At 42.0% G+C, this 27715-nt stretch overlaps 1 protein-coding gene across 1 annotated transcript in view; it reads left to right on the top strand.

The window, feature by feature from the left end:
- Window positions 1-27715, top strand: part of LOC109890799 (protein phosphatase 1, regulatory subunit 16B) — a 118814-nt gene that overhangs the window by 76088 nt on the left and 15011 nt on the right. The window contains exons 4-5 of the mRNA XM_020482836.2: window positions 19588-19733; window positions 19975-20078. Of these exons, the coding sequence (XP_020338425.2) occupies window positions 19588-19733; window positions 19975-20078 (250 nt within the window). The remainder of the gene's footprint in view (window positions 1-19587; window positions 19734-19974; window positions 20079-27715) is intronic.

The raw sequence follows: 27715 nt of genomic DNA, 5'->3' as shown, positions 1-27715 counted from the left end.
AACATCTGAAGTCCATCAAAGGTAAACGATTAATTTGATTGATTTTCTGATTTTCGTGACCAAGCTTCCTGATGCTAAGTGTACTTAAGGTTTTGTCGTGCGATCGATAAACTTACACAAACGCTTGAATTGCTTTCGCTGTAAAGCATCATTTCAAAATCTTGCATGACAGGTTGATTAACAAAAGGCTAAGCTGTGTTTTCCTATATTGCACTTGTGATTTCAGGAATATAAATATTTGTAGTAATATTTATTGAATGTAGCGCTATGCTATTCAGCGGTTGTTGACACCTATCCTGATAGGGGGATTGCAGCCATAACAAGTTAACAATGTCTACACTGTATTTCTGATCAGTATGATGTTATTTTAATGGACAAAAAAAGAAATTTCTAAATGACCCCAAACTTTTGAATGGTAGTGTGTATTTTTTGTGTGTTGGGCATCAATTATACCTTGACTATCACCATTAATTCTCGCTGTCAATAATTCTAATGTTATAACTTCTAATTGTAACTGTATCCACTGGCGAATTGGGAGAGAATGGAATGATTGCTATCAAGAGCCAACATCTTTTTTTGCGGCAGTGTTGTCTGCCAGCAGTAATGGTCTCTGGTTGATTGAGAGATTCAATGAGCTATCATCGTTAAGTAACATAGGAAATGCAAAGCAATGAATATTTACATTCATGCACTTTGAAATAAATGTTGTAACTTTGTCCTAGAAGCATTTAAATGCACAGCACTCCCACATCATATGAATGAATATGCCTACCTGATACAGGGGACACAGTGAACAGTTGGGAATTGGGGCCAGTTTCATCGTAAAGTTTCATTTAAATACAGTCTGAACAAACTTAAAATGTATAAATTCATGGTTCAGATTACGGGATGCCAAGGTCCAATTTTCCCATATTCTGTTCCAGTTAAAGGGTTTTTCAAATTCACTTAGATCTGTGAACCATATGTTTTTAATGGCTAGTTTTAAAATGTTTTTTTTTCAAAAGTTTATATATTATAGATATCAGTCCTTTCGGGAGCCCAGATCATTTATTTATAAATCCCATCATTGGATGGTTTGGTAGTAGGGTTTCCCAAGGGATTCCTTAGGACAGCATAGCTGACCTAAATTGTAAGTATAGAAAAGGAGTTGGCTGGTAATACTGTATGCATGCGTCGTTCAAATCTTGGAAGGTTGTCAAACCATTACTGTCCATGATATTGGCAAGGACACGGATTCCACATTTGGATCATTGGAGGGATGCAAAAGGCCGCCCTCCAGATCGCAAGGCATTATTGTGAAATATTGGAGTATAGATTGGCCATTTTGATTCCCAGTTACATTGTTTTTCAATTTTTCACCAAATATATATTTTGTGAGCAAAAAAAAAGCACCAAAGTGTAGTTGACATTGTTTAATGGATATATCAGTAAAGACCACATCTTACAGTGCAATAGGAGACGTCATATGTCTTTCTATACTCAAATAATGAGAATGTATAATGAGATGACATGATCAGTAGATTTGAGGGAAATTGCTGTTATTTACTTCGATTGACGAATTGCCTGGGCTTGGGGCCATGGATAATAAAAATAGCAAAAGAGATCACGATGTCTGCTGCATCTAGGGATTCTGAACGGAGAAGAGCAGATATCACCTGTTAGAACTATGGCTAAGGGATTGGCATAGTGGCCCTTTACACACCTTTACAAAATTGAAGATTTGGGCACTGATAAACGGCAAAATTGGAACACGGTGGCCGTACAATAACATGCTGTACATGACGTCAGAGCTCTGTCTCTGCTCTTCACAGCCCTGTATGGGTGTTGACTGACAGAAGTTCTGTTCTGAACTTGAGCACCTGGGACTCTAGGTATTCTGAAAGATGAGACGTTGAGGATTATTATAAATACCGCTTTGATGTCATACAAGCAAACACCCGTGAGTTCAATTGGGCACTTCACAATACAAGATGACATGGCGTAATACCCTTGCTTGTTCTGAACAGACCAGTTAGTTCTCTCACTCAAACCCTTGTCATTTTTTTTGTCTTGTGTTGCACCTACCCCACATTTCCCAGAAATATTCTCATGTTACTGAATGTATCCGGAGTATTGTCAGATTTTGTTATCAATAAATGTGTCAAAAGTACAGTACATATAAAATGCACATAAAATCAACAGTGTAATGTTTGGATTGTCTTGTGTCCGGTGAACTGTTGTGTCCTCGCCTTTTGGTCTAATCATTCTCCCATAATCTCGAAACGGTTCCCTTTCAATCGCTGCCATGGATTTTTCCGCAAGAAACATTTCAATTTAGTCCTATCCATATAGGCCAATTCCCACGAGTGTAAAGGGTTAATCATATTAATGAAATAGGAGCTAATTCCCATATGTTCCAAGACAGACGAGAGATACAGTATGACCATTCTAGTCTATCAAAAGTGTTTTCTGCATCGAGAGAGAGAACCCAAGGAGACGTTTCTGATTGAAGTATTTACGATATGTAAGAGTCGACGGAGGTTATCTGAGGTTACATTTTTTTTTTAACAAGCCGCTTTGGTCCTGTAATTTTTGTTTGTTTTGGATAGAAAGTGTTGTTGGTGAGAGATTCGGCACAGTGCAGTGACGTTGCTCAGGCTGATCATCTCGAACATACTGTATAATTTATGTAGCTCTCTGCTCTGTCTTGTACTCTGTCTGTCTGGCACCACTGGGTGATGGGTGGGTGGCAAGACATCTTCTCTCTCATGGAAAATAAATAAATGTCTCAATTTAATTTCCTGTGCGATTAGTCATAAGAAGAGAAGAGTAGGCGACTTTAATTTCATTTTCTGAGTTTATATGTTCCGTTAGTCTGTCAGCGTCATGTAAATATAGTAACTCATTTCGTTTCGATGGTCAGCACCACACCTCAGTGTGTTTTTTCATTTTTGTGTTGGTTCTATTCTCTCCCTGGCACATAATTCTGGACCATGGGTAGCATGTCTTGACTGAGGGGTCTGGGCCTCTTGGTCCAGTGACAGGCCTCTATGTTGGAGCACAATGATTTGTTTGATTTATTTATGGGGTTAGAAAATACTTCACATATAGATAAAGAGAATACATTAGATCCAAGAGGATAACATAAAAGTATCATATAACAACTTACATCCCATATGGTTCTGGAAAGGAAAATAATGACCAATTGACTATACCATGAAGAACACACACTAGCTTTGTTATTTGTAAAACCTGCCGCAAATACTGTGAAAGTATTTGTGGGGGGGGGGGTTCTTTTATCCTTGTGGGGACATAAAATCCTCAAGTCTCAACAGGGACAGTAAAACAAGGAAAACTCAGCCCCGTTTCCCACATCCCCATGAGGACAAAGGTTATTTTAAACTTCAGTGTTAGTGTCACAATTAGCGTTAGAATCGTGGTACGGGTTAGCGGTTAGGGTTGTTTTATTGTTCTTTTTCTTTTCATTTTTTACTTCAGTTAATTGAGAATACTTTCTTAACACTTTTTTTTCTTTCAACTGCATTGTTTGTTAAGGGCTTGTAAGTAAGCATTTCTCTGTAAGGTCTGTTGTATTCGGTGCATGTGACAAATAAAATTTGATTTGATGTTAGGGGCTAGGGAAAATAGGATTTTGAATGGACATTTCTTTTAGGTCCCCACGAGGATAGAAGAACATAACGTGTATGTGTGTAAGCGCATGCTATCGGGCTCATCTGAAATGTCACGACCCCAATTTCAGGTGTCGTCATCCAGCTGGCTTTGTTTTATCACTGATAGATCCACCAGAGGTATTCTCCTTCACACGTGATGAGTGCACTGGAATCTGAGAATTGGACACAGTTATGCCCTGTTAATCAGTGAGTTTGAGTGCCTTCACGAAAGTGTCACATCGAGTAAAGAAATGTCTGAACACATCTGAAGGCCTGTCAATCTCACTTGCTCCCAGAATAAAAGAGCAGTGATGTAAAGTAATTAAATAAAAATACCCCCAAAAATGTATTAAGTAGTACTTTAAAGTATCTGTACTTTACTATCTGTATTTTTGTCAACTTTTACTTCTACTTCTACTTCACTATATTCCTAAAGAAAATAATGAACTTTTTACTCCATACATTTTCCCTGACACAGACTTGTAACATTTTGACCGTAAAATTGTCCAATTCACACACTTATCAAGAGAACATCCCTGGTCATCCCTACTGCCTCTGATCTGTGAGACGCACTAAACACAAATGCTTCATTTGTAAATTATGTCTGTGTGTTGGATTGTGCCCCTGGCTATCCGTCAATAAAAACAAACATTTGTGCCGTCTGGTTTGCTTAATAACCAGTATTTAACCAATATTTATACTTTTGATGCTTAAGTACATTTTAGCCATTCCATTTACTTTTGATACTTAAGTATATTTAAAATCAAATACGTTTAGACTTTTACTCAAGTGGTATTTTACTGGGTGACTTTCACTTTTACTTGAGTCATTTTCTATTAAGGTATCTTTACTCTAGTATGACAATTGAGGACTTTTCCCACCACTATAAAAAAGTAACCGAGGAGTGCTTTAGAAGGTTTTGATATAATACCAAACAACAGTACCACACCCCAGTATTCCATACTCTGTATCCTTCCAACTAAACAAACACTGAGGCCATATTTACCTTTACTGTACAGTACTTCAGCCTTGTTCTCTCCTCTCACCATCTAGTCTCAGATATCCCTGACCTTGAAGCAACGTAAGCCAAAACACTTTTTTTTTTTTACAGACAACTCTCGACAAATCACGAGTTTGGGTAGGCGGGGCTTAAAATGCGTCCCAACTGATACATTGCCGGAAGCAAACCATCTGTCTAGAGACTACGCTTCACCAGGCCCTTCATTAACTCCTAACCACCCAGTAAAACAGTCCCCCTGTCTTTCAGCCCACAGTTTATGTATTAGATTCCGTACTATTAACCAAACACTGACTCCATAATATTATTTTGTTACCCTGGACCTTTACAGTGCATCAGCCTTGCTTTCTGCTCTTCCCCTGCCCACCACCCCTCCAATCCATACAACCCACAGCCAGAGCCCAGTAACACAGCCAGTGTTGTTATCCACACACCCAGATGCACAATCTGCCTCTTTGTGAGGCAGGCCTTCGTCTCTAAATACTTTGCATGAGCAGTTATGAAAGACACATTATTTCCTTCCCCGGTCGGTTCATTGTCTTAGCGCAGGCAGAGGGCCGGGGGAGGCAGGCTACAGGGGAATTACAGGGAAAGGCTCGGGGGATTAGCCTAACAGCTAGTATGTGGGCTCAAATATGTGGGTTTTAAAGAGGGTTCTTATGGTAATGCTAATGGTGGGCTAGCCAAGCTGTAATCCAGACGAGGGTAAATTATTTTGACATGGACACGGTTGGGTTTGCCTGTACACTTTGCCTAAATGTACCCTTTGCCTAACACAAGCTGAAGATTTTGACTTTATCCAATCATGAGTACAAACGCAACATTTAAGTTGTAAACCATGTTTAGCTACTGTACATTTCACACATTAGAGCCAGTTTCTAGAGCTGTATTAATGGCAAATATTTGGTAGGCCTACAAATGTATTTGACTTTACTGTTTCCACTAGTGTTTACTCTGTATTTGATAGGAAATTGTGTGGTAACAATGGTTACTTCCGGGTGACTTTCAGTTTAAAAAGAAACTTTTTTTTCCAACCGTGGCTATGGCTCATGTTATTTCACCTAGACTGACTGTACCATGTACCTTGTAACTTTGTCTCTTCTGCTGTCAAACAGTTTGCACGCATGCACACACACATGCACGCAGAAACACATCTCACACAGATCGCACAGGAAGAACAGAAATAAGCACCACCACCTGTATTATGTGTCATAGTGTTCTGCTCCTTGAAGCCAATAAGGAAGTTATTAAACAACTCTCTCTCACAGACATCGGGAAATATCCAGAGAACAAACTGATCTCATGTCAAGCTCATAGTCTGTAGAGTTATGTTTCAAATACTGTATGTTGGTAATTCCACGGTAACAGAATGATGCTGATAATCTGATTTTTTACTTTAAAAGTATGACAAATAAAAACGATTGATTTGAAAAGTAAAAAAACTCTATGCACAAGGACTACTTTGAACAATTTCCAAAGTTTTGCAAAAACACATTTACTCACACAGTGCAGATGTAAAGTTTGGTAATAGAATGACTGTAAAATCTCCCTCCAATTTATGTGACCACGTTTTCCAAAAGCTCTGTTAAATACCTACTCTGAATTAAGATTCAAAGATGCCTGAATAATGTGGTGTCAGCTATGAAATTATATCTATTTTGGTTATTGACCTACAGTAAGTGAAGTGGGTGAACACCCAGTAACAGCATGATGGTAACAGAATGACATGGTTCCCTGACCTGTTTTATTGACCCTTTCAAACGGCTCTTTTGAGGAGAAGTGGAAGTGAACCCTGGAGCCCCAAAGAACTTTCGTTGTGTTTGTAAACAACAACTGTTAAATCGCGGCTGGAAACAGCTAGCTGGCTAAGCTAGCTAATCTAGTTTAGTTGTTTTTTCAAGGTAAGAATTGGCAGTTTGACAGAATGTATTCCCTGGTAGGATGGTCCTTACGTCCCGAGACATCTATTTTTCTAAATGAAAGTTTATAGATTTCCCAAAGAAGCATCGTAGTGGGCTGCATTGCCTGCATGTATGGCTAGTAATGTTAGCTGCAGCAGGTGGTGGTGGATGATGTGTAGCACATGGGTAAGTTGTTTATTAAGGTAACCATCTATTCTAGGTAACGTCAGGTATCTAGCTAGCTACCTACGTGTAAATATGATAGACTGCCATCCATTAGTTGTTTTTTATGACACAAACATAAGTTTAATCTGCTAACAACAATGTTAGCTACCAAGCTAGTAGCTAAGCTAGCTAGCTAAATAACAGATGTCCAGTCCCAAAGAGAGAACTATGACAATACAAAAGCACAATTGCAACGAAATAGCAAATGTTATATCATTTGAGAATAATTAAACTGGTCTAATTTCTATGTTTCCTAACCTCAGATACAGAGACCTGTGAAAGCTGCTATTCCCTGTCTGTGGATGAAGTTCACAAAGAAACTCCATCCAAGATCTAGCTACTGGATGTGCAGGTTTCTGTTACAGCCCTGACATTCTGCTTATTTTATTTTAAACCCCCTATTCATTTAACTATTCAATCATCTCCAGTGGTGTAAGGTACTTAAGTAAAAATACTTGAAAGTACTAATTAAGTAGTTGTTTTGGGTATCTGTACTTTACTATTTATATTTTTGACAACTTTTACTTTTACTTCACTACATTCCTTAAAAAATGATGTACTTTTTATTCCATACATTCTGCCACCCAAAACTACTTGTTACATTTTAAAAGCTTAGCAGGACAGGACAATAGTCTAATTCACACACTTATAAAGAGAACATCCCTGGTAATCCCTTCTGCCTCTTATCTGGTGGACTCACTAAACACATGCTTCATTTGAAAATGATGTCCGAGTGTTGTAGCGAGCCCATGGCTATCCGTTAATACATTTTAAAAAACAGATAATGGTGCCATCTGGCTTGCTTAATATAAGGAATTTGAAATAATTTATACTTTTCCTTTTGATACTTATGTCTATTTTAGCAATTACAGTCGTGGCCAAAAGTTTTGAGAATGACACAAATATTAATTTTCACATTCTGCTGCCTCACTTTGTATGATGGCAATTTGCATATACTCCAGAATGTTATGTGGAGTGATCAGATTAATTGCAGTTAATTGCAAAGTCCCTCTTTGCCATGCAAATGAACTGAATCCCCCAAAAACATTTCCACTGCATTTCAGCACTGCCACAAAAGGACCAGCAGACATCATGTCAAGGCTGGAGATCACTCTGTCATGCTGATTGAGTTTGAATAACAGACTGGAAGCTTCAAAAGGAGGGTGGTGCTTGGAATCATTGTTCTTCCTCTGTCAACCATGGTTACCTGCAAGGAAACACGTGCCGTCATCATTGCTTTGCACAAAAAAAGGCTACACAGGCAAGGATATTGCTGCCAGTAAGATTGCACCTAAATCAACCATTTATCGGATCATCAAGAACTTCAAGGAGAGTGGTTCAATTGTTGTGAAGAAGGCTTCAGGGTGCCCAAGAAAGTCCAGTAAGCGCCAGGACCGTCTCCTACAGTTGATTCAGCTGTGGGATCGGGGCACCACCAGTACAGAGCTTGCTCAGGAATGGCAGCAGGCAGTTGTGAGTGCATCTGCATGCACAGTGAGGCAAAGACTTTTGGAGGATGCCCTGGTGTCAAGAAGGGCAGCAAAGAAGCCACTTCTCCCCAGGAAAAACATCAGGGACAGACTGATATTCTGCAAAAGGTACAGGGATTGGACTGCTGAGGACTGGGGTAAAGTCATTTTTTCTGAATCCCCTTTCCGATTCATTGGGGCACCCGGATAAAAGCTTGTCCGGAGAAGACGAGGTGAGCGCTATCATCAGTCCTGTGTCATGCCAACAGTAAAGCATCCTGAGACCATTCATGTGTGGGGTTGCTTCTCAGCCAAGGGAGTGAGCTCACTCACAATTTTGCCTAAGAACACAGCCATGAATAAAGAATGGTACCAACACATCCTCCGAGAGCAACTTCTCCCAACCATCCAGGAACAGTTTGGTGACGAACAATGCATTTTCCAGCAAGATGGAGCACCTTTCCATAATGCAAAAGTGATAATTAAGTGGCTCTGGGAACAAAACATTGATATTTTGGGTCCATGGCCAGGAAACACCCCAGACCTTAATCCCGTTGAGAACTTGTGGTCAATCCTCAAGAGGCGGGAGGACAAACAGAAACCCACAAATTCTGACAAACTCCAAGCATTGATTAAGCAAGAATAGGCTGCCATTAGTCAGGATGTGGCCCATAAGTTAATTGACAGCATGTCAGGGCAGATTGCAGAGGTCTTGAAAAAGAAGGGTCAACACTGCAAAGACTCTTTGCATCAACTTCATGTAATTGTCAATAAAAGCCTTGACACTTAAAGGCTTGTGTTCCCTAGTAACATCTGACAAAAATATCCAGACACCGAAGCAGCACAATTTGTGGATATTAATATTTGTGTCATTCTCAACTTTTGGCCACGACTGTACATTTGCTTTTGATATTCATGCATATTTAAAACCAAATTATTTTAGACTTTTACTCGTGTAATATTTTACTGAGTGACTTTCTTTCTTTATTAAGGTATCTTTACTTTTACTCAAGTATGACAATTTGGGTACTTTTAACACCACTGATCATCTCTTGTTTTGGAGTAAGATGAATGTCTAAACCCACTAACCATCTACATAGGCATCCTTTGATATTACATTGTGTTGACTCTTTGATTTAAGTATAGTGTATTTTTTTATCATTGAACTTTTTTTGTCTTGTTTTATTTGAATGTCACATTTTGTCTGATATTGCACAGATTTGCAGCTGAAGTCCTTGATCATTAGGTGTAACGATCTCTGTACGGCTGACCTAGGATGCAACCCCTGTCCACAACAGCACTTCATACCCACAAAGCAGTGTCCATTATCCTACCAAAACCATGGTCTTTAGGTCTCAGGGTGGTCTACATCACCACACGATGGCTACGGGTGCTTTGTCTCTCCTTGATTACTTGCATCCTATCTCCTCACCTGTATTGGAGAAGGTACAAGGTCCTTCATCAATGGGTTTTTAGAAGGAGGAATCGAGGGAGGATGAATTGAGAAAGAGCCTAGCACTCACCTGTCAACTAGCTCACATGTGCTACACACTCACCCCTCTGCTACACTCACTGACGACCTCCGCCGCCGCATCAACATAAGCAGCCAGCAGAGCAGACTTTGAACTGAGTCAATCTAGCACCCAAATAAAACATTTTGTGGGTATTTATTTCTGCTACATACTCAGATCACACAGTCGGGGGATGAATGAGCCAGTTGTAAGCTGGGGATGATTAGGTGACAATGATGGTATGAGGGACAGCTTGGGAATTTAGCCAGGACACTGGGGTTAACACCCCTACTCTTACGATACGTGCCATGGGATCTTTAATGACCTCAGTCACCCGTTTAATGTCCCATCCAAAAGACTGCACCCTACACAGAGCAGTGTCCCCAATCACTGCCCTGGGGCATTGGGATATTTTTTAGACCAGAGGAACGAGTGCCTCCTACTGGCCCTCCAACACCATCTGCAGCATCTGGTCTCCCATCCAGGAACTGACCAGGACCAACCCTGCTTAGCTTCAGAAGCAAGCCAGCAGTGGGATGCAGGGAGGCTAACCATGTTGAAGGATACCAGATTTGACTCATAATGAGGCTAACCATGTTGAAGGATACCAGATTTGACTCATAATGAGGCTAACCATGTGGAAAGATACCAGATTTGACAACTACAGCTACTGTACATGCCATCATGAAATGGATTTAGTGCAAGCCCTGCTCTTGTAATGAAGGTAGGCCTTAAAGATGACATGCACAGTTGAGACATTATTGGCAAATATCACTGTCATCAGGGTGTGCAGAAAGGAATATTTTAAGGTTATTTGATTACATTTCTAAATACATGTTGCTTAAAATAAATAATAATAATAATCAACAATTTTGCGTCTTTATTTAGCCGCCTTACATATAAAACCATATTTGTTCATCAAAAATTGTGAATAACTCACAGGTTAATGAGAAGGGTGTGCTTGAAAGGATGCACATAACTCTGCAATGTTGGGTTGTATTGGAGAGTCTCAGTCTTAAGTCGTTTTCCACACACAGTTTGTATTTAGTTTTCATGCTAGTGATGGCCAAGAATCCACTCTCGCATAGGTATGTGGTAGCAAAGGGCATCAGCTTACAGCAGGACACTCTGAGCGCCACCGTATCCACAATTCTGGCAGTGGCTTCTGATTTAAATTAAATTTTCACAACCGCGTGTTGCAATTTCAATGAGGTTATCTTGTTCAGATATCGGTAAGTGGGCTGGAGGTAGGGCATGAAAGTGATAACGAATCCAGTTGTTTTTGTTGTCCGTTTCGGGAAAGCACCTGCATAATTGCACACCAAGCTAACTCAAGTACTTCGCTGTATCACATTTGACAATGATGGAAAGACCTGTGTGTTGTTCTTAATGCAGACAGAGAAGAGCTCCAGCTTCTTAATCATAGCCTCAATTTTGTACCGCACATTGAATATAGTTGCGGAGAGTCCCTGTAATCCTAGATTCAGATCATTCAGGTGTTAATAAACCTCACCCAGATAGGCCAGTCATGTGAGAAACTTGTCATCAGGCACAGACTGTGTCATCATGCAAGCGCTCAGACAAGTGAAATTATGGTCAGTAAAGAGAACTAAGCTTGTCTCAATTTTTTTTATTTTATTGGTTGAGCTAACGTAGGCTAATGTGATTAGCATGAGGTTGTAAGTAGCAAGAAAATTTCCCAGGACATAGACATCTGATATTGGCAGAAAGCTTAAATTCTTGTTAATCTAACTGCACTGTCCAATTCACAATAGCTATTACAGTGATATAATACCATGCTATTGTTTGCACAGTTATGAACTTGAAAAGTTATTAATAAACCAATTAGGCACATTTGGGCAGTCTTCATACAAAAGTTTGAACAGAAATGCAATGGTTCATTGGATCAGTCGAAAACGTTGCTGCCATCTAGTGGCTAAATTCTTTTTTTTGCCTGGGATGAAATCATAAATTGTGGCCTTTCTCTTGCATTTCAAAGATGATGGTAAAAAAACGTTTTTGGTTTTTTTTCCTCTGTATTTTCTTTTACCAGATCTAATATGTTATTCTCTTACATTCATTTCACATTTTCACAAACTTCAGTGTTTCCTTTCAAATGGTATCAAAAATAGGCATATTCTTGCTTCAATGCCTGAGCTACAGGCAGTTAGATTTGGGTATGTCATTTTAGGAAAAATAAAAAAATGGGTCCGATCCTTAACTTCTTGGAACTACCCATCCCAGAGAATTGTCATCAACTACACTAATTAGCAGATCCTTAACTTCTTTTAAGGTATAGGGGGCAGCATTTTTACTTTTATAAAATTTCAACTTCCTGCTACTCATGCATATTATTAGTAGATTTGGATAGAAAACACTCTGAAGTTTCTAAAACTGTTTGAATCATGTCTGTGAGTATAACAGAACTTATGTAGCAGGCAAAACCCTGCTAGGGTGGATAGGGGGGGTGTTTGCCCCCGGTGATGCGTTGTGCAGACCTCACTACCCTCTGGAGAGCCTTACGGTTGTGGGCGGAGCAGTTGCCGTACCAGGCGGTGATACAGCCTGCCAGGATGTTCTCGATTGTGCATCTGTAGAAGTTTGAGTGCTTTTGGTGACAAGCCGAATTTCTTCAGCCTCCTGAGGTTGAAGAGGCGCTGCTGCGCCTTCTTCACGATGCTGTCCGTGTGGGTGGACCAATTCAGTTTGTCTGTGATGTGTATGCCGAGGAACTTAACTTGCTACCCTCTCCACTACTGTTCCATCGATGTGGATAGGGGGGTGTTCCCTCTGCTGTTTCCTGAAGTCCACAATCATCTCCTTAGTTTTGTTGACGTTGAGTGTGAGGTTATTTCCCTGACACCACACTCCGAGGGCCCTCACCTCCTCCCTGTAGGCCGTCTCGTCGTTGTTGGTAATCAAGCCTACCACTGTTGTGTCGTCCGCAAACTTGATGATTGAGTTGGAGGCGTGCGTGGCCACGCAGTCATGGGTGAACAGGGAGTACAGGAGAGGGCTCAGAACGCACCCTTGTGGGTGTTGAGGATCAGCGGGGTGGAGATGTTGTTGCCTACCCTCACCACCTGGGGGCGGCCCGTCAGGAAGTCCAGTACCCAGTTGCACAGGGCGGGGTCGAGACCCAGTGTCTCGAGCTTGATGATGAGCTTGGAGGGTACTATGGTGTTAAATGCCGAGCTGTAGTCGATGAACAGCATTCTCACATAGGTATTCCTCTTGTCCAGGTGGGTTAGGGCAGTGTGCAGTGTGGTTGAGATTGCATCATCTGTGGACCTATTTGGGCGGTAAGCAAATTGGAGTGGGTCTAGGGTGTCAGGTAGGGTGGAGGTGATATGGTCCTTGACTAGTCTCTCAAAGCACTTCATGATGACGGAAGTGAGTGCTACGGGGCGGTAGTCATTTAGCTCAGTTACCTTAGCTTTATTGGGAACAGGAACAATGGTGGCCCTCTTGAAGCATGTGGGAACAGCAGACTGGGATAGGGATTGATTGAATATGTCCGTAAACACACCAGCCAGCTGGTCTGCGCATGCTCTGAGGGCGCGGCTGGGGATGCCGTCTGGGCCTGCAGCCTTGCGAGGGTTAACACGTTTAAATGTTTTACTCACCTCGGCTGCAGTGAAGGAGAGGCCGCATGTTTTGGTTGCAGGCCGGGTCAGTGGCACTGTATTGTCCTCAAAGCGGGCAAAAAAGTTATTTAGTCTGCCTGGGAGCAAGGCATCCGGGTCCGTGACGGGGCTGGTTTTCTTTTTGTAATCCGTGATTGACTGTAGACCCTGCCACATACCTCTTGTGTCTGAGCCGTTGAATTGAGATTCTACTTTGTCTCTATACTGACGCTTAGCTTGTTTGATTGCCTTGCGGAGGGAATAGCTACACTGTTTGTATTCGGTCATATTTCCGGTCACCTTGCCCTGATTAAAAGCAGTGGTTCGCGCTTTCAGTTTCACGCGAATGCTGCCATCAATCCACGGTTTCTGGTTTGGGAATGTTTTAATCGTTGCTATGGGAACGACATCATCAACGCACGTTCTAATGAAGTCGCACACCGAATCAGCGTATTCGTCAATGTTGTTGTCTGATGCAATACGAAACATATCCCAGTCCACGTGATGGAAGCAGTCTTGGAGTGTGGAATAAGATTGGTCGGACCAGTGTTGAACAGACCTCAGCGTGGGAGCTTCTTGTTTTAGTTCAGAGCTCACCCAAAAGCAAATGACATTTAGGGCCAGGCTTCATTTTGGGCCTTCTCTTTTTCAAGGTCGCTGCACTCAGAGTGAGCTACGGTCAAGCGGGGCGTCTCGTTGAACTCCGCACAGTCTGGAGACTATGGTAATGCCGTTTTTAGTGTTGATTTCACAATGCCATTTTGGTGATGGTCCCTCTCCGTTTAAACATATGCAAATGTACAAAAGTCAACTAGCAAGTCCGTGTCCATCAGTCAATTAGATGTAATTCTGACACCAAACTCTCTGAGACTTTTCTAAATGTCGTCATTTTCATAATGTTCAAAATGAATTGAAGTCATTGCAAATGTACGAGGCTGTTTCTCGGTCCGAGAACCTTCTAGAGCCACTTAACTCACCACGCACTATCGACCTGAGGTCTAGAACAGGTTTCTAAAGTTTCAGAACTCTAGGTCTGACGGTTATTTTTTAGCTTGAACAAAGGTAACTATTGCAGGCACTGTCTGTCTCTACGCACCCCAATGGGTCCCTCCTGCCAAGCTGTGTGTGTGTTATTTAGTTTTGCTTTTACATTTTATGGGAGTCATGACTGATTTACAGTTCATGGGGGTTGCCTAATCACACATATGAAGCTTTGAAAAGGTCTGACCATTTTAACCCTTCAAAACAGCCACTATGACACCATTTAAGGCACTTCCGGGTGGCACAGGAAGCTATAAGTAAACTCATATCCTGATTGGGGTATGCCTTTACAGAATCCTGAGTTTTAAGTCTTTACGTTAAGAACTGAGTTAGTTACGGAGGGTTTAGTGAGTGTGTGTAATTTCAGAAAATCACAGAAATCTCGCAGAGCTCCGCAGCACACTTTAAAAAGATTTGTATGAACACCCTGCCACTGGATCTGTAACTGTTTAAAAAAAAAAACTATTTGTGAACATCACCAATTTGACATTGTACGATTTCTCTTAAATGACGATAGATACATGTCTAGTTCTTTTTTTGACACCGTAGGTTCCTATTACTTTGACCTGAAGCAGAAAAATTATTGCTCCATTTTGGACCTTTAATACCAGAAAAATGGCCATAACTTAAAAACCGTTGAGGCCTAGACGCCATCTTGTTCGGGGCCAACTGCCCCTTATGCCAAACCTACGCTCACCAATTTTTCCTCTTCGACGTCTTTTCCGTTTTGGAGATAAGGCCACATCGTGATTTGTGATATTTTGTACATTTGCAATATGATTCCATTTGCCCTCTTGTGGGATTTATCGGGACAGCGGAAAAATGACCAAAATTTGATTATTTTATAAAACGGAAACCGAATGTCCGAGAGAGTTCGTTTGATGACTTCCCGGTAGATCCGGCCCTGCCGCACGGCCCGACGCCGTCAGCAAATTTTACAAAAGTTTTCGGACGTCTAGTAAGGGACCGTACATTTGCAATCTGGACTTTCTCACTAACCATATGGCGAATGTCAAAATGTTCCCTTACGGTATGGAAGCACCGAACAGACAGGGACGTTGGACTATCGAAGAGGCGCAAATATGATGAGAACTACATTGATTTGGAGTTCAGTTATAATGGGAGTAGTGCCTTTCCTCAGCCACAGTGTGTTATATGTGCAAATATACTATCTCACAGCTCAATGAATCCTTGAAAAATAAGCCACAGGAGTTTTTTGAGTGACAATTAAGATGACTTTTGAATAGTAATATATGTATAAAAGCAACAGATACCATTAATAAGAAGGGGCTAGAAGCGTCATATGGTGAGCTACCGAGTGGCTAGGACAGGCAAGCCCCATACTATTGTGGAGGACTTAATTCTTCCTGTTGCCACGGATATGGCTGGGACAATACTGTGGGAAAAGACCCAAAAAACTATTCATCAAATAACACTGTTTCACGACGCATCAGTGACATGGCAGGAGATGTTTTGAAACAATTACTGTTTCGCATACAAGCCAGTGAATTCTATGCATTACAGCTGGATGAATCAACAGACGTGGCGTGCCTGGCACAGCTCCTGGTATATGTCCGTTTTGTTTATGGGGGTCAATCAAGGAAGACATCCTCTTCAGCAAACCACTGGAAACCAGGACAATATTTTTTTTAAACCTGGACAGCTTTGTGACATCAAATGGACGTTGATGGTCTAGATGTGTTGGTGTCTGTACTGATGGCGCAAAAGCCATGACAGGGAGACATAGTGGAGTGGTAACGCGCATGCAAGCAGTTGCTCCTGACGCCAGTTGGGTACACTGCAGCATTCACCGAGAGGCTCTTGATGCCAAGGGAATGCCTGACAGCTTGAAAGACGTTTTGGACACTACAGAGAAAATTGGTAACTTCGTTAAAGCAAGGACCCTGAACTCTCGTATTTTCTGCACTATACAATGATATGGACAGCGACCATATAACGCTTTTACAACATACAGAAGTGCGCTGGTTATCAAGAGGTAAGGTATTGACAAAAAAATAATAATTGAGGGACAAGCTTAAAGTTTTCTTTTAATGACCATAATTTTCACTTGTCTGACTGCTTGCATGATGACAAGTTTTTCACACGACTGGCCTATATAGGTGATGTTTTTTCTCATCTGAATGATCTGAGTCTAGGATTACAGGGACTCTCCGCACCTATATTCAATGTGCGGGACAAAATTGAGGCTATGATTAAGAAGTTGGAGCTCTTCTCTGTCTACATTAACAAGAACAACACACAGGTCTTTCCATCATTGTCAAAGGTGATATAGCGAAGCACCCGAGTGAGTTGGGTGCGCAATTACGCAGGTACTTTCCCGAAACGCATGACACAAACAACTGGATTCATTATCCCTTTCATGCCCTTCCTCCAGTCCACTTACCAATAACAAGAGAGCCTCATCGTAACTGCAACAAGCGATTCTGTGAAAATTTTATTTAATCAGAAGCCACTGCCAGATTACTGGATTGGGCTGTGCTCATTGTCCTGCCTTGGCAAATCGCGCTGTTAAGGCACTGATGCCCTTTGCAACCGCGTACCTATGTGGGCGTGGATTCTCGGCCCTCACTAGTATGGGAACTAAATCGGGGCACAGACTGTGTGTGGAAAATTATTTAAGACAGACTCTCTCCAATACAACCCAACATTGCAGAGTTTTGTGCATCCTCTCAAGCACACCCTTCTCATTAACCTGTGGTGAGTTATTCACAATTTTCGATGAGCAAATAAGGTTTTATATTTAAGATGGTTAAATAAAGAGCAATTATTGATGATTATTATTATTTGTGCCCTGGTCCTATATGAGCTCTGTCACTTCCCACAAGCCGGGTTGTGACAAAAACTCACACTCATTCTTATATTAAATGTATCGTATAATGTGTGTGGCAGGCTTATAATTAATGATGGCCAAAAACAACATTGACAATAATATAATGATGGCCAAAAACAACATTCACAATAACATTGTGAAGAACAAGGCTTGCTAGGGGGACAAAGCAATGCTTGTTGTAAGGACAACATGTAGACAACGTAGGCTAACTTGTTAGAAGCGTGGGGGCTGGTGGCTAGCAAATCATATCTCATGTAAACAGCGTAATAAGCTAGCTAGTTAGAATGCTTGCAGCTAACAGCTAGCAATAATGAGCACAGTAGAACGCTATAGCCACGAAGCTAGTGGGGCATTAGCTAGCTAGCAGCTACCTCGTGGTCAAGGTGCCATGGCTAGCTCAGTGCTGCCTGAAGAAAACTGTATGGGGGCAGAGTTAGTCTTCAGATAGTGTGCTCCTGCGACCGAAAGATCCACAAGGCTGAGACCGTCGCTCTGGTTAACACAAACGGGGGAACTTAGGTTAAATTACGCGAGAGAAGGGAGCTAACAATGCTAACGTGTTGCAGGTAGGGTATGCTAGTGAGGTTAGCGTGCCACTCAGCGAGCTTACCAAGTTAGTCTAAGCTTTGTAGCGTGGGATAATCGAACTTGCAATAGCTGGCCATGAAGCAAGCTACCAATGGAGACTGAGAAGTAGAACGGAATTTAAACACAACACAAAAATATTTTGGTCAGTACTCAACAAGGTTCACATGTGAGCAGTTAAGCAGGAAAACAGGGATCCAGTTGATCTGAGGAGAGCTAGAGAATGTTTTTTAAATACATTTTTTTAAATATTATTTTTTATTTAACTAGGCAAGTCAGTTAAGAACAAATTCTTATTTTCAATGACGGCCTAGGAACAGTGGGTTAACTGCCTGTTCAGGGGCAGAACAACAGATTTGTACCTTGTCAGCCCGGGATATGAACTTGCAACCTTTCGGTTACTAGTCCAACGCTCTAACCACTAGGCTACCCATCCGGCCTTTGTGAGGAAGAGAAGCGAGAATAACCAGAGGTCTGGAGAGTACCTCATTTTAAGAAGGTGATGGGCTCACATCATTTGCCACTCTACCTGTCTGTCTCCAACAGATTCTTTTGATTGGTTATTCCAAGAGTAGGTGATCTTAGCGAATCCCCATTGTGAGATATCAAAACAAATAATTGTAAAGAGAACTTTGTTTGTCTTTCAAGGTTTGCCATACAGTATCTCTGATCTCTATGTTCCTTTTCTTTCATTTGTCTCTGTCATTCTCTGTACAGCCTATCATAGTGTCACACCTCCATGGCATTAGCAGTGGTATAAAGTAACTAGGTAAAAATACTTTGAAGTACTTAAGTTGTTTTTGGGGATATCTATCTTACTTTACTATTTATATTTTTGGCAACTTTTACTTTTACACTACATTTCTAAGGAAAATATGTACTTTTTTACTCCCATACATTTTCCCTGACACCCAGAAGTACTTGTTACATATTTGAATGTTCAGTCAGGACAGCAATATGGTCCAATGTACGCACATATCAATATAACGTGTTGTCATCCCTACTGCCTCTGAACTGGCATACTCACTAAACATACATGCTGCGTTTGTAAATTATGGCTGAGTGTTAGTGTGCCCCTGGCTGTCCTTAAATAAATAGAAATGCTGCCCGTTTTGCATAATATAAGTAATTTGTAAGGAGCATATAGCATTTTCTTTTTACTTTTACTCAAAGATGACAACTGATACTTTTCCCACCACTGTACTTAATTATATTTAATACCAGATACTATTACTCAAGTAGTATTTGACTGGGGGTGACTTTACTTTTACTCAAGTATGACAATTGAGTAGTTTTATCACCACTGAGCATTAGTTAGCTCCAATTATGTCTGATGGAGAAAACAGTTGTTTTCCACACCCTGGTAATTTGTTTGTTTTAGTCTTAGCCCACTTCCTGCTGTTAAGAACACACAACCCACACAGCAGTGGAGATGTCAGAGTAACATCTTTGTGATGCTTAATGTATTCTTAACAAGTCTCAGTGGAATTATAAAGTTCTATAAAATACATTTATACAGCATTAGAGATTCTGTCTCATAGATTCTACAGGGTCTTGTTACATCAATGCATTTAGTTTGTTGCATTAAATTAAGCTAATATTCCATTGCTTCCTCTCTTGCTACCTCTCTCGCTTCCTCTCTCTCTCTCTCTCTCTCTCTCTCTCTCTCTCTCGCTACCTCTCTCTCGCTACCCCTCTCTCCCCCCCCAGTGCTGTATTGATAACTATGAGGAGATGGTAAAGATCCTGTTGAATCGTAGTGCCAGTGTAAACGCCCAGGACAATGAACTTTGGACCCCGCTACATGCTGCTGCCACCTGTGGACATGCAGGACTGGTCAAGGTCCTCATACAACAGTAAGACAGTGGCTTAGTCACACTACATATAACATTGTAGCTTTCCATCTATATGTCTTGTATTTATTAATGTCAGATCTGTATTTTATTTGGTCCAAGACTATTACAGTACAGTGAGAGCATACATTTTTACTATGTTTTTGATCCCTGAGGAGATTAAACCCATGACCTTGGCATTGCTATCGCTATGCTCTAACCAATTAAGTCACACTTATCTCTTAATGGTTTTCCACCTTCCCAGTGGAGCAGACCTGTTAGCTGTGAACTCTGATGGCAACATGCCCTATGACCTGTGTGAAGATGACCCTACCCTGGACATCATCGAGACCGCAATGGCCAATCGAGGTGAGCGAATAAAAATATATATATACTGTTTTGATATGTCAGTCGGCTTTCACTGTAGCACCTGAAGTGCCAGTTCTCTGATATCATCAATAATATAGCTGAACGGTAGAGCAGTGGAGGCTGGTGACTTGAAAAATGTAGGGGATTGGGAGACCCACGGAATAGGCGTGGACTGCACGGAGACGACAAAGCGTGTTTCAGAGATTGTCTTTTTTAAATGATTTGTTTTAACCTGAAACCATTTAATAAAGACATTCATAGTCAAATATTATTGGGCTACTTACTGACTGGCAAGGGATCACAGCAGTGATTGAATGAGTGTATCAATCGATCAATCAAATGTATTTTTAAAGCCCTTCTTACATCAGCTGATGTCACAACGTGCTGTACAGAAACCCAGCCTAAAAGCCCAAACAGCAAGCAGCACAGTGGCTAGGAAAAACTCTCTAGAAAGGCCAGAACCTAGGAAGAAAACTAGAGGAACCAGGCTGAGTGGTGGCCAGTCCTCTTCTGGCTGTCCCGGGTGGAGATTATAACAGAACATGGCCCAGATGTTCAAATGTTCATAGATGACCAGCAGGGTCAAATAATAATAATCACATTGGTTGTAGAGGGTGCAACAGGTCAGCACCTCAGGAGTAAATGTCAGTTGGCTTTTCATAGCCGATCATTCAGAGTATCTCTACCGCTCCTGCTGTCTCTAGAGAATTGAAAACAGCAGGTCTGGGACAGGTAGCATGTCCGGTGAACAGGCCAGTGTTCCATAGCCGCAGGCAGAACTGTTGAAACTGGAGAAGCAGCACGACCAGGTGGACTGGGGACAGCAAGGAGTCATCAGGCCAGATAGTCCTGAAGCATGGTCCTAGGTCACAGGTCCTCCGAGAGAGAGAAAGACAGAATTAGAGAGAGCATACTTAAATTCACACAGGACACCGGATAAGACAGGAGAAATACTCCAGATATAACAGACTGACCCTAACCCCTCGACACAAACTATTGCAGCATAAATACTGGAGGCAGAGAAAGGAGAGGTCGAGACACTGGCCCCATCCGACGATACACCCGGACGGGGCAAACAGGAAGGATATAACCACACCCACACCACTAGAGGGATATCTCCAACCACCAACTTACCATCCTGAGATGAGGCTGGGTATAGCCCACGAAGATCTCCCCCACGGAACAACCCAAGGTGTGGTGCCAACCCGGACAGGAAAATCACATCAGCGACTCAACCCACTCAAGTGGTGCACCCCTCCTAGGGATGGCATGGAAGGGCACCAGTAAGCCAGTGACTTAGCCACTGTAATAGGGTTTGAGGCAGAGAATATGAGTTGAGGTTTTCGGAGGCTTGACTTCAGTGCAGGACGGGTTGAGATGTTCAGGGGCTAGGCTTCAATGCAGGACAGGCTCACCATGGACGGATGGTGTTGAAGTGCTCAACTCTTCCATTGAGGACAGGATTTGACTTGGAAAACAAAAAACAATAACACATTGCAGTTAGACAAATGAGCTAATAAGTTAATCAAAGCAAGGATTAAAGTCTTTGTAATAATGTGATTATGTTTTCGTATGTGATGGACTCTACATACAGTAATGAGAGAAAATTAGCAGTGCTTGGAGAGGAAATATTCCATGTGCCAGTGGATGAGAGGGCACATGAGACATGGCTTCAGTTCATATCAGGAGAGAGTTGACACTGTTGATGGAGTGGTCATCCCCTCTTAAAGCTGCAATATTTAACATTTTGGACGACCTGACCAAATTCACATAGAATTGTGTGTTATAGATCTGTCATTCTCGTCGAAAGCATGTCTAAGAAGCTGTAGATCTGTTCTATGTGCTATTTCTGTGTTTCCCGTTAAGTTCTCTTTCAGTTTTGTACACCAGCTTCAATCAGCTGAAAATACAATATGTTTGGTCTGACCCACAATTCCAGTGGGTCAGAAGTTTACATACACTAAGTTGACTGTGCCTTTAAACAGCTTGGAAAATTCCAGAAAATGTCATGGCTTTAGAAGCTTCTGATAGGCTAATTGACATTTGAGTCAATTGCACGTGTACCTGTGGATGTGCCTCGTTGCTGGTCATCATGGGAAAATCTAAAGAAATCAGCCAAAATTGTAGACCTCCACAAGTCTGTCATCCTTGGGAGCAATTTCCAAATGCCTGAAGGTACACGTTCATATATACAAACAATAGTACGCAAGCACAAACACCATGGGACCACATAGCCGTCATACCTCTCAGGAAGGAGATGCTTTCTGTCTCCTAGAGATGAACGTACATTGGTGCGAAAGGTGAAAATTAATAACAGAACAACAGCAAAGGACCATGTGAAGATGCTGGAGGAAACCGGTACGAAAGTATCTATAGCCACAGTAAAACGAGTCCAATTTCGAAATAACCTGAAAGGCCGCTCAGCAAGGAAAAAAAGCTAGACTACGGTTTGCAACTGCACATGGGGACAAAGATTGTACTTTTTGGAGAAATGTCCTCTGGTCTGATGAAACAAAAATAGAACTGTTTGGCCATAATGACCATCGTTATGTTTGGAGGAAAAAGGGGGATGCTTGCAAGCCGAAGAACACCATCCCAACCATGAAGCACGGGGGTGCAGCATCATGTTGTGGGGGTGCTTTGCTGCAGGAGGGAATGGTGCACTTCACAAAATAGATGGCGTCATGAAACAGGAAAATTACGTGGATATCTTGAAGCAATATCTCAAGACATCATTCAGGCAGTTAAAGCTTGGGTCTTCCAAATGGACAATGACCCCAAGCATACTTCCAAAGTTGTGGCAAAATGGCTTAAGGACAACAAACTCAAGGTATTGGAGTGGCCATCACAAAGCCCTGACCTCAATCCCATAGAACATTTGTGGACAGATCTGAAAAAGCCTGTGCTCGCAAAGAGGCCTACAACCTGACTCCGTTACACCAGCTCTGTTAGGAGGAATGGGCCAAACGTTTGACCCAAGTTAAACAATTTGAAGACAATGCAACCAAATACTAATTGAGTGTATGTAAACTGCTGACCCACTGGGAATGTGATAAAAGCTGAAATAAATCATTCTCTACTATAAACCCACCTCTACGCAGACGACACCATTCTATATACCTTCGGCCCGTCTTTGGACACTGTGCTATCTAACCTCCAAACAAGCTTCAATGCCATACAACACTCCTTCCGTGGCCTCCAACTGCTCTTAAACGCTAGTAAAACCAAATGCATGCTTTTCAACCGGTCGCTGCCTGCACCCGCATGCCCGACTAGCATCACCACCCTGGATGGTTCCGACCTAGAATATGTGGACGTCTATAAGTACCTAGGTGTCTGGCTAGACTGCAAACTCTCCTTCCAGACTCATATCAAACATCTCCAATCGAAAATCAAATCAAGAGTCGGCTTTCTATTCCGCAACAAAGCCTCCTTCACTCACGCCGCCAAGCTTACCCTAGTAAAACTGACTATCCTACCGATCCTCGACTTCGGCGATGTCATCTACAAAATGGCTTCCAACACTCTACTCAGCAAACTGGATGCAGTCGATCACAGTGCCATCCGTTTCGTCACTAAAGCACCTTATACCACCCACCACTGCGACTTGTATGCTCTAGTCGGCTGGCCCTCGCTACATATTCGTCGCCAGACCCACTGGCTCCAGCTCATCTACAAGTCCATGCTAGGTAAAGCTCCGCCTTATCTCAGCTCACTGGTCACGATGGCAACACCCATCCGTAGCACGCGCTCCAGCAGGTGTATCTCACTGATCATCCCTAAAGCCAACACCTCATTTGGCCGCCTTTCGTTCCAGTACTCTGCTGCCTGTGACTGGAACGAATTGCAAAAATCGCTGAAGTTGGAGACTTTTATCTCCCTCACCAACTTCAAACATCAGCTATCTGAGCAGCTAACCGATCGCTGCAGCTGTACATAGTCTATTGGTAAATAGCCCACCCTTTTTCACCTACCTCATCCCCATACTGTTTTTATTTATTTACTTTTCTGCTCTTTTGCACACCAATATCTCTACCCGTACATGACCATCTGATCATTCATCACTCTCAAATTGTAATTATTTGCCTACCTCCTCATGCCTTTTGCACACATTGTATATAGACTCCCCCTTTGGTTTCTACTGTGTTATTGACTTGTTAATTGTTTACTCCATGTGTAACTCTTTGTTGTCTGCTCACACTGCTATGCTTTATCTTGGCCAGGTTGCAGTTACAAATGAGAACTTGTTCTCAACTAGCCTACCTGGTTAAATAAAGGTGAAATAAAAAAATAAATAAAACAATTATTCTGTTTCTGATTATTCTGATTATTTCACATTCTTAAAATAAAGTGGTGATCCTAACTGACCTAAGACAGGGAATTTTTACTAGGATTAGATATCAGGAATTGTGAAAACTGAGTTTCAATGTATTTTGCTAAGGTGTATGTTAACTTCTGACTTCAACTGTAGGTCTATGCAAGGGGGTGAGAAGTACAGGCCTCCTAGGTTTTGTATTGAAGTCAATGTAGCCAGAGGAGGATGGAAAATAGCTGTCCTCCGGCTACACAATGGTGCTATCCTAGAGCACAGAGTCCCAACTGTCTCCTTGGGGCCCCTCCAGAGATTTCCGATTTTTGTTGTAACCCTAAACTGACACACCTGATTCAGTTAGTCAAAGGCTTGATGATTAGTTGACTAATTGAATCAGGTTTGCCAGTTTAAGGTTAAAACAAAAATTAGAAACGTCTATGGCGGCCCAAGGAGAGGATTGGGAAATCCTGCCCTAGAGCAGTGGTTTCCAACCGGTGTGCCTTGAGTAACTCTCAGGTGTGAGCGAAACTTTTCCTAATCTTGATTTTAAAAAGTAACACTCCCTTATAAATGTGACCTGTGGAAGGCACATGTAATTTTCACTGGGAGCACCAGTGCCGCTCAGATTATACATTGAATGGGACCTGGTTACATCTGTATCGTTGTTTTATGTCCAGTGCGCACAGGCTGTTCTTACATTTGTATCATGTGAGGGGCCCACATCACGAGCAAAGTCATTTTTTATTTTACTTCACCTGTGAGAACCAATAGGACAGGCAAGTCTGATTAGGCTTAGCTTTACCACAGCCTCTGCCATGGAAATAAACCGCATGGCTTTGTGTCGGCAGTTACACCTTTACAATGCAGAAAACGGCTAGTCTCTAGCTCAAACCTTTCAAAAGGTTTGTGGATTGTGGGACACTCTTATAGGCGAACACAAATTAATCATCATAGGTTTGTAATAACTATGAAACTGGTTCAAATGAACCCTTTTTAATCTATAAAAAACATTTGTCGCAAAATAGATTTGCAGTATGGATCAGATGAGATGGAGGTCATTATCACGAAATAAATTAATAGGGACAGTTCTGGTATGCCGCAATTTTTTTTTTATCCCAGCAAGGTGTGCCACGGTTCAAAAAAATGGTTGGGAAGACTGCCCTCTAGGGTGCTGTTGAGACTACTGTAGACCTTAATTGCAAAACCATGTGTTTTAATCAGGTATTTGGTGACATATGAATATACGCTGAACAAAAATATAAACGCAACATGCAACAATTTCAAAGATTATACTGAGTTATGGTTCATATAAGGAAATCAGTCAATTGAAATAAAAGCATTAGGCCCTAATCTATGGATTTAACATGACTGGGAATACAGATATGCATCTGTTGATCACAGATACCTTAAAGGAAGGGACTTGGCTCAGAGAACCAGTCGGTATCTGGTGTGACCACAATTTGCCTCATGCAGCTCGACACATCTCCTTTGCATAGAGTTGATCAGGCTGTTGATTGTGGCCTGTGGAATGTTATCCCACTCCACTTCAATGGCTGTGTGAAGTTGCTGGATATTGGCGGGAACTGGAACATGCTGTCGATCCAGAGCATCCCAAAAATGCTCATTGTCTGAGTATGCAGGCCATGGAAGAAATGGGATATTTCCAGCTTCCAGGAATTGTGTATTAATCCTTGCAACATGGGGCTATGCATTGTCATGCTTAGTTTTAAAGTCACATGCTCAAGTACAGTGAACCCCCCCCCCCCCCCCCCCCCCCTGGTTTCCTGAAGTCCGCGATCAGCTCCTTGGTCTTGCTGACGTTGAGGGAGATGTTGTTCTGGTCACCGACGGCCTCCCTGTAGGCTCATCTTCGCCGTTGATCAGGCCTACCACCGTCATGTCGTCAGCCAAATTGATAATGGTGTTGGAGTTGTGCGTGGCCACCCAGTCCTGGGATAAAAGGGAGTACAGAAGGGGACTAAGCGTACCCCTGTGAGACCCCTGTGTTAAGGGTCAGCGTGGTGGAGGTGATGTTGCCTACCCTCACCACCTTGGGTCAGCCCATCAGGAAGTCCAGGATCTAGTTGCAGAGGTAGGTGTTCAGACCCAGAGTCCTAAGCCTGGTGACGAGCTTGGAGGGGATAATGGCGTTGAACGCTGAGCTGTAGTCAATGAACAGCATTCTCACGTAGATATTCGTCGTATTTAGGTGGGAAAGGGCAGTGTGGAGAGCAATTGAGATTGCGTTGTCTATGGATCTGTTGGGGTGGTATGCAAATTGGAGTAGGTCTAGGGTGGCTAGGATGATGGAGTTAATGTGTGCTATAACTAACCTTCATGGTTACAGAAGTGAGTCCTACAGGGCGGTAATCATGGCAATCGTGGCATGAAACCTTAGAGTTCTTAGGAACAGGAATGATTGTGGTCATTTTAAAACGTGGGGATTACAGACTGGGACAAGAAGAGGTTGAAAATGACAGAGATTATGCCTGACAGCTGTTCGCGGCATGCTCTGCGAACACGCTCTGGAATACCAATGGGGCCCGCAGCCTTGCGGGTGTTGACCTGATTAAAGACCTTTCTCACGTCGGCTTTGGAGAGTTACATCACCCAGTCCTCTAGGTCAGTGCTGGCCCTCACCCGGTTCGATGTTGTTGTTGTCAAAGTGTGCCAAAATACAATAAGTTTGTCTGGTAGAGGCATTGTTTGTGTCGTGACTTTACTTTCATTAATCTGATGACTGTTATTTATCGAATCCACTAACTATGTTTAATTGTTACCCGATTTAAACGAATCATGTAACAATTAAGTAATTCGGAATTTGGGGCACCACGAGAGCAGTTGCTTAAAGATCTCCCGAATTAAACTCGAAAGGTCTTTACTTTTCACATCCATAAAACAGTCAACATATTAAATCAGAACCTCTTATCATATCATCATTCTGAACAGTCAGAACTTTCTTGGATCTGCAAAACCCCAGCCTTACTTGTGATTCAGTACTACACAAAATGGTTTAATTATTTATTTACTAGATAAATAAATGACACAGAATAAACATACACACTTAATACATGAGGAAAAGGTCCCTAGCAGACACTATGTTGATTTTTTTATTTATTCATTTTTTTACACAATGACATGAAGTGGGGAGAGAGAGAGAAAGAGACACTTGTCATTGATACATTTTAGAAACTATTTTCACAGTAATCATATACTTTGCACATGAACCACCACCTGTTTGGAATAAGAAATCATGAATGTGTTTAACGTCACATGTGAATGGCTTCGTTCGCCGTTTATCTCTGTCGGAACCAGCCCTCCTTAG

This window comes from Oncorhynchus kisutch, linkage group LG5 (assembly GCF_002021735.2).
Source record: "Oncorhynchus kisutch isolate 150728-3 linkage group LG5, Okis_V2, whole genome shotgun sequence".
NCBI lineage: Eukaryota > Metazoa > Chordata > Actinopteri > Salmoniformes > Salmonidae > Oncorhynchus > Oncorhynchus kisutch.
This window is presented reverse-complemented; position numbering and strand designations above follow the sequence as displayed.